The sequence below is a fragment of the Mobula hypostoma genome, chromosome 19, assembly GCF_963921235.1.
Source record: "Mobula hypostoma chromosome 19, sMobHyp1.1, whole genome shotgun sequence".
Taxonomy (NCBI): Eukaryota; Metazoa; Chordata; class Chondrichthyes; order Myliobatiformes; family Myliobatidae; genus Mobula; species Mobula hypostoma.
Window position 1 is genome coordinate 24,454,409 of NC_086115.1, and position 16,461 is coordinate 24,470,869.

General features: G+C 41.1%; 1 protein-coding gene across 8 annotated transcripts in view; it reads left to right on the top strand.

Moving 5' to 3' along the window:
• The window catches only part of jmjd1cb (jumonji domain containing 1Cb), a 200,990-nt gene that overhangs the window by 159,159 nt on the left and 25,370 nt on the right, over positions 1–16,461 (top strand). For all 8 annotated transcript variants that reach the window (XM_063071549.1, XM_063071550.1, XM_063071551.1 and 5 more), the window contains 4 exons: positions 253–377; positions 1,610–1,721; positions 10,904–11,106; positions 16,180–16,461. In XM_063071549.1, coding sequence (XP_062927619.1) covers positions 253–377; positions 1,610–1,721; positions 10,904–11,106; positions 16,180–16,461 — 722 coding nt within the window. The remainder of the gene's footprint in view (positions 1–252; positions 378–1,609; positions 1,722–10,903; positions 11,107–16,179) is intronic.

Consider the following 16,461-nt stretch of genomic DNA (forward strand, 5'->3'; position numbering starts at 1 on the left):
GCAAGGGCAGTTTTGTTTAGTATTAGATAGGAGTATCGTACTTGGTACTCTGAAAAATGTCAGTGTTTCTGTTCTGAAACAATTATATGTGAAATGTGAGCCAAGCTACTATTCCTATTTATTCGATATTCTTAAGCATTATGGAAAATATTAAATAATACAGTTTGTCACCCGGACAATGTTTCTGCGAATATGCTCTTTGTTTTTCTTTTTAAAAAAATACAAACAGAAGTTTCTTACTTCTTATGTTAGTTTTGACAGATATTGGAGAATTAGTGCATTCTATCAATGACAGCTGGAAAATTGCTGCAAGTTATCCCTGCAAGGAACAAAATTTGCAAACTTCCAAACCCTCTACAACCAATGGAGTTTTGCAGGTATAGTACAAATGTGGCTAATTGCATTTAACAATTATTTGGATTGGTAAACCTCGGCGGTATTTTTAGGTATTCCCCATTGAGTATTTACCAGGCATTCCTTTCAAACAGGGTGAAGGCTCACCTCAGGAATTCAAAGCCTTGTGTTGCAGTTGCGTAGATCCTAGTTACTGTTAGCAAAGGTTTCTCTTGTGATCTAACAATCATATGTGCTATGATAAGTTATTTTTCTGTTTGCAGTATTGTCTCCTAGTTCAAACAAATTATAAAAAGAATTCACCCTGTATGGGAGAGAAAATTGAATTTTATTCAAGAAATGTTGTATTTATTACACCCTATAAAAGACCTCTGGGAAAATTGTATTTCTTCAGAGTTTTTAAGATGTTGCTGGGGAGAGTGGTGGAAGCAGATGTGACATGGGTGTTTAAAAGGCATCCCGCTTGTACAGGCCCAGTCTGCTTCAGAAGCAGTCCCAATGATCCAGGAACTTGATTCACTTTTTTCTTTTGCACCATCCCTTTGGCCATGAATCCATCTCTCTATCCTGACATAGCTCATGGCACTTGAAACAATGCACCAATTACATCATTTAAGATCCTGCTCTTTAAATGGTTACACCACTCCTTAAACTCATGTTGCCAGTCTTTGTCCTTTCTCCTCTCTAAGTCACTGGTGCCTTGCATGTACCATGACCCCTGGTTGATCAGCTATCCCTTTCAGAATATCATCCATCTGTTCGGAGTCGTCCATGATCCTAGCACTGGGGAGGCAAAGTACCAATCTGGAGTCGTCTTTGCTGCCACAAAAGCTCTTTTCAGCTTCCCTTTGTGATAAAGTCCCCTGACCCCTAATGCTCTTCCAGTCCTGTTCTCTAACCCTCCCCCACCCCCACCTTCTGTGCCATTAACTAGGGCCATTGTTGCTTCTCTCCCCAGGACCACAGCTCCAACTGCTGTTAGTGGACACCAGGGGAGCATAATACTGTCCTCACTTCCATAACCTTTATGACTATTTCCTTTGACTACGACTGTAAGATAAGTAAAAAAGAGATAACGACTGGCACTGAGCAGAATTGCTTCTCATTTTCAAGGTTCAATGTTGTATCAATCTTGAGCTATTTGTATTAAGTTACTGTTTATTGTTGACCAAGACTATAATCTAAAGAGTCATTGATAAATGCCTTGACTAGTTTTTTATGTATTTTCTGTCATTTCTATTGTCTGATTTTGCAGTGTGTCCTAAATCGCAGTGCAATCAAGTCAGTGGCTAAGCAACGTTCTGCAGCAGAGAACTTGGAGAGTAACATCACTTTAAAAAGCTGTGGAGGAGACATCACTACAGACAGTAAGTTTGCTCCGTTTGATTCTTCCCTCATAGGCTAGCATATCTAAAGGAACAGAAAGCTGAAGAAAAGAAAGGCAAACAGATGCAAAGTAAAAATCTAGGAACACCGAAATAATCAAAAGTTGCCTCAATCCTTTAACTTCTTTAGTTGTAACTGGAGAGTTCACAGTTAAAGTACCACTGAAAGTTTGATTTCTAGCTCATTCTAACCCTAGGTTTTAACTTCTCTTTGTGCTTTAGGATTCTGAGTAATGCTATTCACATTAAATATCCAAATGTATGTAAACAATTTCTATTAGCCATAAAAACATTCAAAAACTTCTATAGATCAGCAGTCCCCAACCACCAGGCCGCAAAACATGTGCTACAGGGCTGTGAGGAAACGATATGATTTGGTGATATGAGTCAGCCGCACCTTTCCTCATTCCCTGTCAAGCCCACTGTTGAACCATTACGCATGCGAGGTCATTACCCGCGCGTCATCCATGTCAGCACGGGAAGGAGACCAACTCCTGGAGCTTGCAAATGACGATGGGCAGAAAAGTATGTTTGACATAACTTCTCTGCCGGTATTCTGGATCAAAGTCAAGGCTAAATATTCTGAGATAGCCACGAAAACACTGAAAACGTTGCTTCCATTTCCAACATTTTTCTGCGAAGTGGAGTTTTCTGCAATGAATGCAATGAAAACTAAATTGCAGAATAGACTGGACATAAGGAACCCCCTTCGAGTATCGCTGTCTCTCGTCACCCCTCGATAGGACCGTCTTGTTGCAGGAAAACAAGCCCAGGGCTCCCATTGATTCAGCGATATTGGTGTGTTGCAATGATTTTATATGTTCATATGGGGAAAATATGTGCTGTGTGTTTAATATCCAAACGTTACTTAAAATGTTATGATGCTATTGACTTACTTATATAATCATATAACAATTACAGCACGGAAACAGGCCACCTCTGCCCTTCTAGTCCGTGCCAAACGCTACTCTCACCTAGTCCCAGCGACCTGCACTCAGCCCATAACCCTCCATTTCTTTCCTGTCCATATACCTATCCAATTTTTCTTTAAATGGTAATATCGAACCTGCTTCTGCTACTTCTACTGGAAGTTCATTCAACACTTACTTCAAGCTCCCCTGTCCTCCCCGATAATTGACTAATCACTATATTCATGCGAGGAAAATATGTGCTGTGTGTTTAATATTAAATTCGTTAGATAAACCCTTTTAGAAAGGAAATTGAGTGTATTAGCCACTTATCACCTATATTCCGGTCATGATTAACATCATCCCCCCCCCACCGAACAGAATCGCCAAGAACGATTTGCAGGGAAAAAAAATTGGCAGGTACACGCATGCGCAGGTCACACATGCGCACTGGTGCCCGCGCAAGGCTTCATGGTCATTTTAGTCTATTCTGGGTAAACACAACGTATTTGACTGCTACTCTTGTCCATTGGCAACCCTCCCCCCCTCCCCCCCCCCCCCCCCAGGTCCGCAAGAATATTGTCAATATTAAACTGGTCCGCAGTGCAAAAAAGGTTGGGGACCATGGAGAGCATTCTGACAGGCTGCATCACTGTCTGGTATGGGGGGGGGGCGGGGGCACAGGACCGAAAGAAGCTGCAAAAGGTTGGAAATTTAGTCGGCTCCACCTTGGGTACTTGCTTACAAAATACCCAGGACATCTTCAAGGAGCATCTCAGAAAGGCAGCGTCCATTATTAAGGACCGCCAGCACCCAGGGCATGCCCTTTTCTCACTGTTACCATCAGGTAGAAGGTACAGAAGTCTGAGAGCACACAATCAGCCATTCAGGAACAGCTTCTTCCCCTCTGCCATCTGATTCCTAAATGGACATTGAACACGTGAACACTACCTCACTTTTTTAATATATATTCTATTTTTGCATGATTTTTAATCTATCCAATATACATACACTGTAATTGATTTATTTATTTTTTCTTCTTCTTCTTCTATGTTATGCACTGCATTGAACTACTGCCGCTAAGTTAAGAAATTACAGGACACATGCCAGTGATGATAAACCTGATTCTGATTCTGACTTTGTTTCCCCAGCTGAAGTCCAAATACACCCTTTTACGTGGCAGCAGTATGTGCTGATATAGGAAGTGCTCTCTGCTTGAGAAAAATTCCGTTATAACAAAAATGGGATTGGTAAATTCACAATTTGCTGGAATTGGTCAGGTAGAATCAGTGCTAATCCAGGTTTGACATCTCAGCCTTCTGCTCTTGGTAAATGTGGACATGAAAATTTTTATTAAGCACAAAGCCAAAGGTACCGAGTGAATAAAAATTACAGTTTGGACAGGCAGGCCAGCAGAAATCAAGATGAAGAGTATGACCCGTTGAGTTTCTCCAGCATCTTTCATATTGACAAATGGAAGTTTGGTTGAAAGGCATGAATGATTGAATAACAAAAAGGAGTGATAATAGGTTGCAATGAAGCAAAATGGATGTAGAGGAGATGTAAGTTGCTACAATATAATCATTGGTACTTTGTATTATGTGATTGCAAATGTTCAAACAATTAAGTATGTAGTGCCTTACCTTTTCCCTCAAATTTCATTCAACTTGGTTTACACAAATTAATTACTAATGAGTTCTGTAGTTCTCTTTATGTTGACCAATGCAATAAATATTTTGTGTCAGCAGGAATAATACAATGACTAATTCATTTCTAAAGTTGGTGGTTTAGGAGCAAAATTGTCTGCAATACCAGAACAATTTTATATGATTTGAATGATACCTTGTGATCCTTACTTTACTAAAGCAGGACAATTTAGTTACCAAACAGCAATCCTTCAATATCTCAATATTTTATGGAGACGAGACTGCAGATTCTGGAATCTGGAGCAAAAAACAAATTGCTGGAAGAACTCAGCATGTCAGACAATGACTGCAGAATGAAAGGAAGACTGGATATTTTTGATTGAGATGCTGCATCAGGGCTGACTGTCAGACTTGATGGAGGGTCTTAACCTGAAACTTTGACCATTCATTTCCCTTCATAGATGCTGCCTGGCCTTTGAGTTTCTCCAGAAGTGTGCATCTTGCTTTTAACTATTTTATATTTGGTTTGCTTATTTGAAGTACTTAAGGGTTAAGGCCAGAAACTTTCATTTCCTTTGAGAAGGTGGTAGTGTGTCACAAGATGGAAACACTGCAGTAACATAATCCCACAGTGCTGGTGGTAATGAGTTTCAGGACTTGTATCCAGTAATGATGAAGAAGTAGTGATGCACTTCAAAAATTGGGATTTGTGTGGCTTAGAAGGGGACCTGTGAGATATTGGTTATTTTATCCTGTCCTTGGTAGTAAAGATCACAACTGGGAGATGCAATCGGAGTAGCTGAGCTCAATTGTAACATAACATTTTGCAATTGTTATACAATGCAGTCATACTCCAGTGAGTCCAATGGATGTGCAGGATATGGGCATGGTGAATCTGAGCTGCACAGGATTAGAACTCAGTGAATCTGAAGAGAGCATAGGATTATTTTATGCCTTATTATTATTTTAAGCCTTTTCCATTGGCCATTCGTAGTAAAAGGCAGAATGTTTTCCATTAGATACAGATCCTCCCTGGATGCCAAGTGTCTGACTTATGAACACTAGTTCATATTAATGATTTATCATAAATATTATTAAATACAAATGAGACCCAGTCTTTGGAGTGCGGGGGGGGGGGGGTTGAAAGCCCTCTTTACTTTACAGGAGTAAATAATATTAGAGTCTCCTTTTTTTAAAAAAAAGCTGCCAATGACACCATGGGAAACCATATAAGAAAGTTTGGAAGTTCACAAGCAATTGTGTATATTGATAACTTCTGTAACAATATTCTGTTGAACAATGTAGCATCTACTGATACTTCAAAGCCATTGAAACAGGCTGTTCAGTGTGGGATATCCTTGTAATGAAGCAAAGGAAGATAATAAATGAATGTTAACCATATAACCATATATCAATTACAGCACGGAAATAGGCCATCTCGGCCCTTCTAGCCCGTGCCGAACTCTTACTGTCACCTAGTCCCAGTGACCTGCACTCAGCCCATAACCCTCTATTCCTTTCCTGTCCATATAGCTGTCCAGTTTAACTTTAAATGACAACATCAAACCTGCCTCAACCACTTCTGCAGGAGGCTCGTTCCACACAGCTACAACTCTCGTGAATAAAGAAATTCCCCCTTGTGTTACCCCTAAACTTTTGCCCTTTAACTCTCAACTCATGTCCTCTTGTTTGAATCTCCCCCATTCTCAATGGAAAAAGCCTATCCACGTCAACTCTATCTATCCCTCTCATAATTTTAAGTACCTCCTATCAAGTCCCCCCCTCAATCTTTTACGTTCCGAAGAATAAAGACCCAACTTGTTCAACCTTTCTCTGCAACTTTGGTGATGAAACCCAAGTAACGTTCTAGTAAACCTCTGTACTCTCTCTATTTTGTTGACATCTTTCCTATAATTCGGTGATCAAAACTGTACGCAATACTCCAAATTTGGCCTTACCAATGCCTTGTACAATTTCAACATTACATCCCAACTCCTATACTCAATGCTCTGATTTATAAAGGCCGGCATACCAAAAGCTTTCTTCACCACCCTATCCACATGAGATTCCACCTTCAGGGAACTGTGCACCATTATTCCTAGATCCCTCTGTTCTACAGCATTCTTCAATGCCCTACCATTTACCATGTATGTCCTATTTTGATTAGCCCTACCAAAATGTAGCACCTCACATTTATCAGCATTAAACTCTATCTGCCATCTTTCAGCCCACTCTTCTAACTGGCCTAAATCTCTCTGCAAGCTTTGAAAACCTACTTCATTATCCATAACTCCACCAATCTTATTATCATCTGCATACTTACTCATCCAATTTACCACCCCATCATCCAGATCATTAATGTATATGACAAATAATGTTGGACCCAGTACAGATCCCCAAGGCACACCACTAGTCACCGGCCTCCAATCTGACAAACAGTTTTCCACCACCACTGTCTGGTGTCTCCCATCGAGCCACTGCTGAATCCATTTCACTACTTCAAAATTAATACCTAATGATTGAACCTTCCTAACCAACCTTCTGTGTGGGACCTTCTCAAAGGCCTTACTGAAGTCCATATAGACAACACCTACTGCTTTACCCCCATCAACATTCCTAGTAACCTCTTCAAAAAATTCAATAAGATTTGTCAAACATGACCTTCCACGCACAAATCCATGTTGGCTGTTCCTATCCAGATAATTATATATATCATCTCTAAGAATACTTTCCATCAACTTAACCACCACTGACGTCAGGTTCATAGGCCAATAATTGCTAGGTTTACTCTTAGAACTCTTTTTAAACAATGGAACAACATGAGCAATATGCCAATCCTCCGGCACCATCCCCGTTTCTAATGACATTTGAAATATTTCTGTCAGAGCCCCTGCTATTTCCACACTAACTTCCCTCAATGTCCTAGGGAATATCCTGTCAAGACCTGGAGATTTATCCACTTTTATATTCCTTAAAAGCTCCAGTACTACTACTACTTTAATCATCATAGTTTCCATGACTTCCCTACCCGTTTCCCTTATCTTACACAATTCAATATCCTTCTCCTTAGTGAATACCAAAGAAAAGAAATTGTTAAGAATCTCCCCCATCTCTTTTGGCTCCACATGTAGCCGTCCACCCTGACTCTCTAAGGGACCAATTTTATCCCTCACTATACTTTTACTTTTTATATAACGGTAGAAACCCTTGGGATTTGTTTTCACCTTACTTGCCAAAGCAACCTCATATTTTCTTTTAGCTTTTCTAATTTCTTTCTTAAGATTCTTTTTACATTCTTTATATTCCTCGAGCACCTCATTTACTCCATGCTGTCTATATTTATTGTAGATCTCTCTTTTTTTCCAAACCAGGTTTCCAATTTCCCTTGAAAACCATGGCTCTCTCAAACTTTTAACCTTTCCTCTCAACCTAACAGGAACATAAAGATTCTGTACGCTCAAAATTTCACCTTTAAATGACCTCCATTTCTCTATTACATCCTGCCCATAAAACAAATTGTCCCAATCCACTCCTCCTAAATCCTTTCACATCTCCTCAAAGTTGGGCTTTCTCCAATCAAACATCTCAACCCTGGGTCCAGATCTATCCTTCTCCATAATTATATTGAAACTAATAGCATTATGATCACTGGACCCGAAGTGCTCCCCAACACAAACCTCCGTCACCGGACCTATCTCATTCCCTAACAGGAGATCCAACACTGCCCCTTCTCTCGTTGGTACCTCTATGTATTGCTGCAAAAAACTATCTTGCACACATTTTACAAACTCCAAACCATCCAGCCCTTTTACAGTATGGGCTTCCCAGTCTATGTGTGGAAAATTAAAATCTTCCACAATCACAACCTTGTGCCTACTACTAATACCTGCTATCTCCCTACAAATTTGCTCCTCCAGTTCTCGCTCCTCATTGGTGGTCTATAATACACCCCCATAAGAGTTACTGCACCTTTCCCATTCCTCAATTCCACCCAAATGGCCTCCCTAGATGAGCCCTCTAATCTATCCCCCCAGAGCACCGCTGTAATATTTTCTCTGACAAGCAATGCAACCCCTCCCTCTCTTGACCCTCCAATTCTATCACACCTGAAGCAATTAAATCCAGGAATATTTAGTTGCCAGTCACACCCCTCCTGTAACCATGTTTCACTAATAGCTACCACATCATACTTCCAGGTATCAATCCGTGCTTTAAGCTCATCCACCTTTCTTACAATGCTCCTAGCATTAAAATAAATGCATTTAAGAAATTTTCCACCCCTTACTCTCTGATTATCACTAACTGTGCAAACAAGTTTACTATTTTCTTTTTCTTCCTTCTCCCCTACATCTGTTCCTACACTCTGGTTCCCCTCCCTCCTTGTATCTAGTTTAAATCCACTGGAGCCTCTCTAGCAAACCTACCCGCAAGAATATTTGTCCTCCTCCAGTTCAGATGTAGACCGTCCCACCGGAACAGGTCCCACCTTCCCTGGAAAACTGCCCAATTATCTATAAATCTGAAGCTCTCCCTCCTGCACCATGCCTTCAGCCACGTGTTGATCTGCATTATCTTACTATTTCTAAACCTGCCTGCATGTGGCACTGGTAGCAATCCTGAGATTGCTATCCTGGAGGTCCTGTCCTTTAACTTGGAGCCTAACTCCCTAAACTCACCTTTCAGGACCTCCACACTCTTCCTACCCATGTCATTGGTCCCTACATGGATCACGACATCCGGCTGCTCACCCTCCCTCTTGAGAATACCGAGAACTCGATCCGTGATATCATGGACCTTGGCACCAGGGAGGCAACAGACCATCTGGGATTCTCAATCTCTTCCACAGAACCTCTTATCTGTCCCCCTAACTATCGAATCCCCTATCACTACTGCTCTCCTCTTTTCCCTCCTTCCCTTCTGAGTTGAGGGCCCCATCTCGGTGCCAGAGACGCAACCACTGCAATTTGTCCCTGGTAGGTCGTCCCCATCAACAGTATCCAAAATTATGTACTTATTATTCGTGGGAACGGCCACAGGGGTGTTCTGCTCTTTCTGTCTTTTCCCCTTCCCTCTCCTGACAGTCCCCCAGCTACCTGTCTCCTGACTCTTAGGGGTGACTATCTCCCTGTAACTCCTCTCTATTTCTGCCTCTGCCTCCCAAATGATCTGAAGTTCATCTAGCTCCAGTTCCCTAACTCGGTTTGTCAGGAGCTGCAGCTGGATGCACCTTTCGCAGGTGTAGTAATCAGGGATGATTGTGCTCGCCCTGACTTCCCACATCCTGCAAATGGAGCACTCAACTGCCCTAACTGCTGCCTCCATTACCTACTCTTATGGTAATTCGATTTATTAAAGGAACTTACCCGGCCTTACCGCACTTGGAGTGAAGCTCTTCCTCAACCTCTGCTCACCAAAGCCTCAGGAGCCAAAGCTTTCTTACTCTGTCTCCCTCTACTCCGTTAATCTGCTCTCTTTTAAATATTTCCGCTGCCTCACAGTCCGACTTACACGCGCTTGCGCAGTCGTGCCCTGTTCAACTGCCGAAGAAAATGTTCATGTAATTTAGTTCCAATCAACACCACTTATTACATTCTGTGGAGGTATCGTTACCATATCATGGGATTTTAAATACTATACATTATATTCTGATGTAAGGACAAAATCCACTTATGAACATCTGTATAAATGGAACCCATTTGTAACTCAGGACTGCGTGTAGTTAATGAACATCGCAATCCCCTTACTCTTCATTTTTTGATTTTAAACCAGGAAACATTTGTGGTCAGTTTTTTTATCTTTTGATTTGATCACATTTTTTTAATTACTCCAATCTTTTTTCAGAATTCTTTCCTCAAGAATATGTTCCATGTGCCCATCCTCTTTCCCAGAAACAGATGCTGTCTTGTTTTCTCATTTGTTGAGATATATATACTGATGAAGAAATTCATTCCACTATTTCTTTCTGCCGTTTGGCCTATTGAGTATACTTTGAAGCATAATCTGTTCGCTGTCCCATAAATTCAATCTATATGACTTTTAGAGCTACTCAATAATTGATTGAACGTTATTGGAATGCCTTTAAAGGCAAACATGCTGGTATGATAACTCCACATTCAAAATAAGGTGCCAACTGCATCATTGAAGGCACCAAAAGATTTGCCCATTGCTTCCAACCGTCTTTTATGTCATTTCTTCAATAGGCAAAGTCTGCTATGTTGCATTTAGAATTTTGTTCGAACTCCTATGAGGTAATACTTAGGGATACATGTTCATGTAATTTCAGATAGATTCCTCGTGCTGTAAATGGGCATATTGAAACACAGAGCAATCTGAGCATGTAACAGAATTTCATTTTTTAAAATATCCTTCAATAGTAGGTGTATTAGATTATTAGTATTTGCACTCACCTAATTTATATTTTGTTCTTTTTTTCCTGTATGGATATTTAGTTGTAAAATTACTAATGGCTCATTTTCATAACCTATGCAAATAAGTTACTGGACAAATCTTGTTTCTTTCCTGCAGTGATGTGGTGGTAGTAGAATAATAATCTGTATTTACATGTAAAATGTTAAAGTAAATCAGCTGTTTTGCTTTGGATTTGTTGTAGAAAACAAAGAATCACTTGTATCCAAGGTAGTGAAGGTGGAATTAAACCAAATTCACAAAACGGAGAACTGTAAAACTGCTGCTGTCAGCAATGACCAGGGGTCAACTCTGCGGGATTTACTTACTACAACAGCTGGCAAATTGCGTTTAGGTTCAACTGATGCTGGCATTGCCTTTGCCCCAGTGTTTTCTGCAGAAACACCTGTGAGTAGAATTTAATTATTTAGATGTTTATAGGTTTGCTGTTCTATAGTGCAACTATTTCTTTATATAGAACAACTGCCTTAGTGGGGAAAACAAGTGAATGCCTAATAAAACTGTTGCTAACAGCATGATAATCAATTGATAATGGTACAGCCTGCATTTTATTTCCAGAAATACTAGTTTTATTCATGGTCTTCTACATCAAGGATTTGAAACAGATTTTATTATAAGCTACTAAACAATGATGGAATGGTAGAAATAATCAAATGATGTGGCTTTACTTGGTGCTGATTGATTTTTCAGTGGAGCAGGTTTTATGCTTTCTTGTACTTGTTCTGATGTTGGTTAGCAATATTATGTCCAATATTTACATGCATTTGTTGGAAAAAGTATGCGAACCTTTGCTTTCAGTAACTGATGTGACCCCTTGTACAGCAATAACTTCAACCAGATGTTTCCGGTAACTGTTGATCAGTCTTGCACATCAGCTTGGGGGAATTTTAGGCCATTCCAACTTATAAAACTAATTCAACTCTGGGATGTTAGTGGGCTTCCTTGCATGAACTGCTTACTTCAGGTCCTTCCACAATATTTCTACTGGATTAAGGTCAGGACTTTGACTTGACCATTTCAAAACACATATTTTCTTCTTTTTAAACCATTCTGTTGTTGATTTACTCTTACTTTTAGGATCATTGTCTTGTTGCATTATCTAACTTCTATTAAGCTTCAGGTGACAGACTGCTACCCTGATATTCTCCTGTAAAATGTCTTGATACAATTTTGAATTCATGCTTAATACATTGTTCTCTCAGCAACTGCAAACTGACTAGGCCTTCAGGCAGCAAAGCAGCCCAAAACCATGATGCTCCTTCCACCATGCTTCACAGTTGGGTTATGATCTTGGTATTGGTGTACAATGCCGTTTTTCCTCCAAACATAGCAGTGTTCATTTCTGCCAAAAAGTTCAACTTTTGTCTCACCTGTCCACAGGTCATTCTCCAAGAAGTGTTGTAGAACAGGGGTCACCAACCTTTTTTGCACCGTGACCGATTTAATATTGACAATATTCTTGCAGACCTGCTGACAGGGGGGGTTGTTAATCACGACTGGAATATAGGTGATAAGTCAACTATAAGTCACTTATAAGTGGCTAATACACTCAATTTCATTTCTAAAAGGGTTTATCTAACGAATTTAATATTAAACATACCGCATATTTTCCTCGCATGAATATAGTGATAACTCAATTATATGTCACTTATAAGTCAGTAGCATCATAACATTTTAAGTAACATTTGGATATTAAACACAGGGGACTGTCTTGTCTCCCTTTCTCTTCACCATTTACACCTCGGACTTCAACTACTGCACAGAGTCTTGCCATCTTCAGAAGTTTTCTGATGACTCTGCCATAGTTGGATGCATCAGCAAGGGAGATGAGGCTGAGTACAGAGCTACGGTAGGAAACTTTGTCACATGGTGTGAGCAGAATTATCTGCAGCTTAATGTGAAAAAGACTAAGGAGCTGGTGATAGATCCGAGGAGAGCTAAGGTACCGGTGACCCCTGTTCCCATCCAGGGGGTCAGTGTGGACATGGTGGAGGATTACAAATACCTGGGGATACGAATTGACAATAAACTGGACTGGTCAAAGAACACTGAGGCTGTCTACAAGAAGGGTCAGAGCTGTCTCTATTTCCTGAGGAGACTGAGGTCATTGAACATCTGCTGGATGATGCTGAGGATGTTCTACGATTCTGTGGTGGCCAGTGCTATCATGTTTGCTGTTGTGTGCTGGGGCTGCAGGCTGAGGGTGGTAGACATCAACAGAATCAACAAACTCGTTCGTAAGGCCAGTGATGTTGTGAAGATGGAACTGGACTCTCTGACGGTGGTGTCTGAAAAGAGGATGCTGTCCAAGTTGCATGCCCTCCCATACAATGTCTCCCATCCACTACATAATGTACTGGGTGGGCACAAGAGTACATTCAGCCAGAGACTCATTCCACTGAGATGCAACACAAAGCGTCATAGGAAGTCATTGCTGCCTGTGGCCATCAAACTTTACAACTCTTCCTTTGGAGGGTCAGACACCCTGAGCCAATAGGCTGGTCCTGGACTTATTTCCTGGCATAATTTACATATTACTATTAAACTATTTATGGTTTTATTACTATTTAATTATTTATGGTGCAACTGTAACAAAAACCAATTTCCCCCGGGATCAATGAACTATGACTATGACTGTGACACAGCACATAGTTTCCTTGTGTGAACATATAAAATCATTGCAACACACCAATATCGCTGAATCAGTGGGAGTCCTGGGCTTGTTTCCCTGCGACAAGATGGTCCCATCGAGGGGTGATGGGAGACAGTGATATTCGAAGGGAGTTCCTTATGTCCAGTCTATTCCACAATTTAGTTTCCGTTGCATTCATTGCGGAAAACCCCGCTGCGCAGAGATATGATGTTGGAAATGGAAGCAACGTTTTCAGTGCTTTCGTGGCTATCTCAGGATATTCAGCCTTGACTTTGATCCAGAATGCCAGCAGAGATGTTCTGTTAAACATACTTTTCAGCCCACCGTCATTTGCAAGCTCGAGGAATTAATCTTTTTCCTGCGCTGACATGGATGATTCACTGGGGACATTCACAAATGGGTCACGGACCCGTTCATTTGCACGTCTTGGATCAGTTGCAGTTGGGAAGTAACACTCAAATTCTGTCGACAGCGAAGATAGGCGATCGCGCACCAGCTGTGAGAAGGACAGTGCAGCCTCAGCCTCAGTTTCTCCCAAAATCCCAGCTAATGTTGGGAACATGTCAAATATGCCCCTGTCCACTCACCGTCCCCACAGTTCCAGTTTGGCTTTGAAAGCAGACACTTTATCTGCCAACTGGAAGACATGTGTCATTCTCCCCTGAAGTGACAAATTGAGTTCATTGAGCAGGTTGAAGATGTCACACAGATAAGCGACTCCCTGTCAGTGAAGTGTGCTGCCAGTGGTGACTTTTTTCCTGAAGGAAATCTCTGTAGCCGGCTCTCTTAACTCAAAAACCCTGGCCAGGGCTCTCCTGTGTGTAGACTGGCATTCAGGAGCAACCTCTTTGACTCGGGTAGTGAAACCAGACAGCCGTCCAGTCATGGCTGCAGCCCAGTCTGTGCATATTCCAAAACAGAACGACCAGTCCAGTTTGCCTGACATATGGTCATTCAAAGACTTGAATAGTTATGCCCCAGTTGTGTTAGTTGGTAGCGGCAGTGCACACAACTTATCCTCGTGCACATCGTCTTGAAATATATATCGCACATAAACCAGCACTATTGCTTTGTTGTTGACATTGGTAGACTCATCAACTTGGACAGCATACCATGGTGACTTGTTAAGCCATTCCAACATCTGTGCTTCGACGTCCTCTGCTATGTCATCGATTCTCCTTGAAATTGGTAGCTGAAAGAGAAACCTGTGTCATCTTGTTAGCTGCAGCTTCTCCCAACAGTTCACGGCACATGTCCTTGGCAGCAGGCAGAATCAATTCTTCACCAACAGTGAAAGGCTTCTTAGCCTTAGCAATACGGCTAGCCACTAAGTACAACACTCTCAGAGCAGCAGCATTGGTGAAGGTGGTGGCTCTCAGCACTTGCTTCTGTCCCGCTTGCTCACGTTTTTTCCGCTCAAAAAACTCAGCAGGTTTGTCTTTAAGTGCAGGGTGCTTGGACTCAAGGTGCTGAAGCAGTTTTGAGGGCTTCATTGCCTCATTAGGCGGCTTGTCTCCATTTATCACACACAGGGGGCTTGGGGCGTGTGAGTCACCGGTCGCATTAAAGCCATATATCATGTACGACTTGTATTTTCTGTTGAAGGAAGCTTTCCTTTGTTTTGCAGTCTCAGCCTCAGCAGTCTCTGCGTTATCATCATCGTTAGGCCTTTTATGTCCCCTACCATCTCTTCCAAAGAAACTTTCAAGCGACGGTGGTTTTTTACTCATCGAGTAGTTGTAGGTTAATGACCGACTGATGACCTCGCATGCGTTCAAGTTCAACAGTGAGCGTGACAGGGAATGTGGAAAGGTGCAGCTGACTTGTATCGTTTCATACCGCCAAATCATATCATTTGCTCGCAGCCCGGTAGCACATGCTTTGCGGCCTGGTGGTTGGGGACCACTGTTGTAGAACATCCAGGTGGCCTTTTGCAAACTTGAGATGTGTAGCAATTTTTTTTTTGGAGAGCAATGGTTTCATCTGTGATGTCCTTCCATGAACACCATTCTTGTTCGGTGTATTTCTTATAGTGGACACATGAACAGAGACTTTAGCAAGTTCTAGAGATTTCTGCAGGTCTTTTGCTGTTACCCTTGGTTTCTTTTTCACCTCTTTCAGCATTGCATGATGTGTTCTTGGTATGATCTTTGCAGGATGTCCACTCCTAGGGAGAGTAACAACAGTACTGAGTTTCCTCCATTTGTAAACAATTTCTCTTACTGTGAACTGATGAACACTTGCGTCTTTAGAAATGCTTTTGTAGGCTTTTCCAGCTTGATGGGAAATTCCTTTTACTAAGGTCCTCTGAAAGTTGTGTTGATTGAGGCATAGTGCACATAAGCAGATCTTTCTAGGGAGGAGCAAGCTCTGTCAGTAATCAGACTTAGTTGTCTTTTTTATAGGGCAGGGCACCTCTACAACCCACACCTCCAATCTCAACTCATTGATTGGAACACCTGACTCCAAATAGCTTTTGTAGAAAGCATTACCCCAGAGGTTCACATACTTTTTCCAACAGATACGTGTAATATTGAATAATTTTTTTCAATAAATTAATGAACAAGTATTATGTTTTTTGTGTTATTTACTTAATTGGGTTCTCTTTATCTAGTTTTAGGACTTGCGTGAAGATCTGATCACATTTTACGTCATATTTATGCAGAAATAGAAAAAATTCTGAAGGGTTCACAAACTGTATAATCAACAAAATGTTCTTTTTAGCACAGTAGACTTATTCAATGGTGTAAGATGGTCATAACTTAAATGTGATGGGCATTTAACAGCACTATTTTGTCATTTGTTAGACTGTCGGAGGTGCAAGAAGCATGCCAAATCTCTTGGATGACATAATCGCATCAGTTGTTGAAAATAAAATCCCAGCAAGTAAAACAGGGAAGTCACATGGGAAAGAAGAAACAAACCAAAATTTTCAGAAAGAAATTAAAAACCTAAGTTTAGACTCTATCAGCAAAAATTCTTCAGAAGTACCATATTCCTGGCTTTGTGAGGGAAATGTACTGTGGCTTCACAATCCTGGACACCCCAGCAATTGTAAGATATTCAGAGAATGCTGGAGACAAGAACAG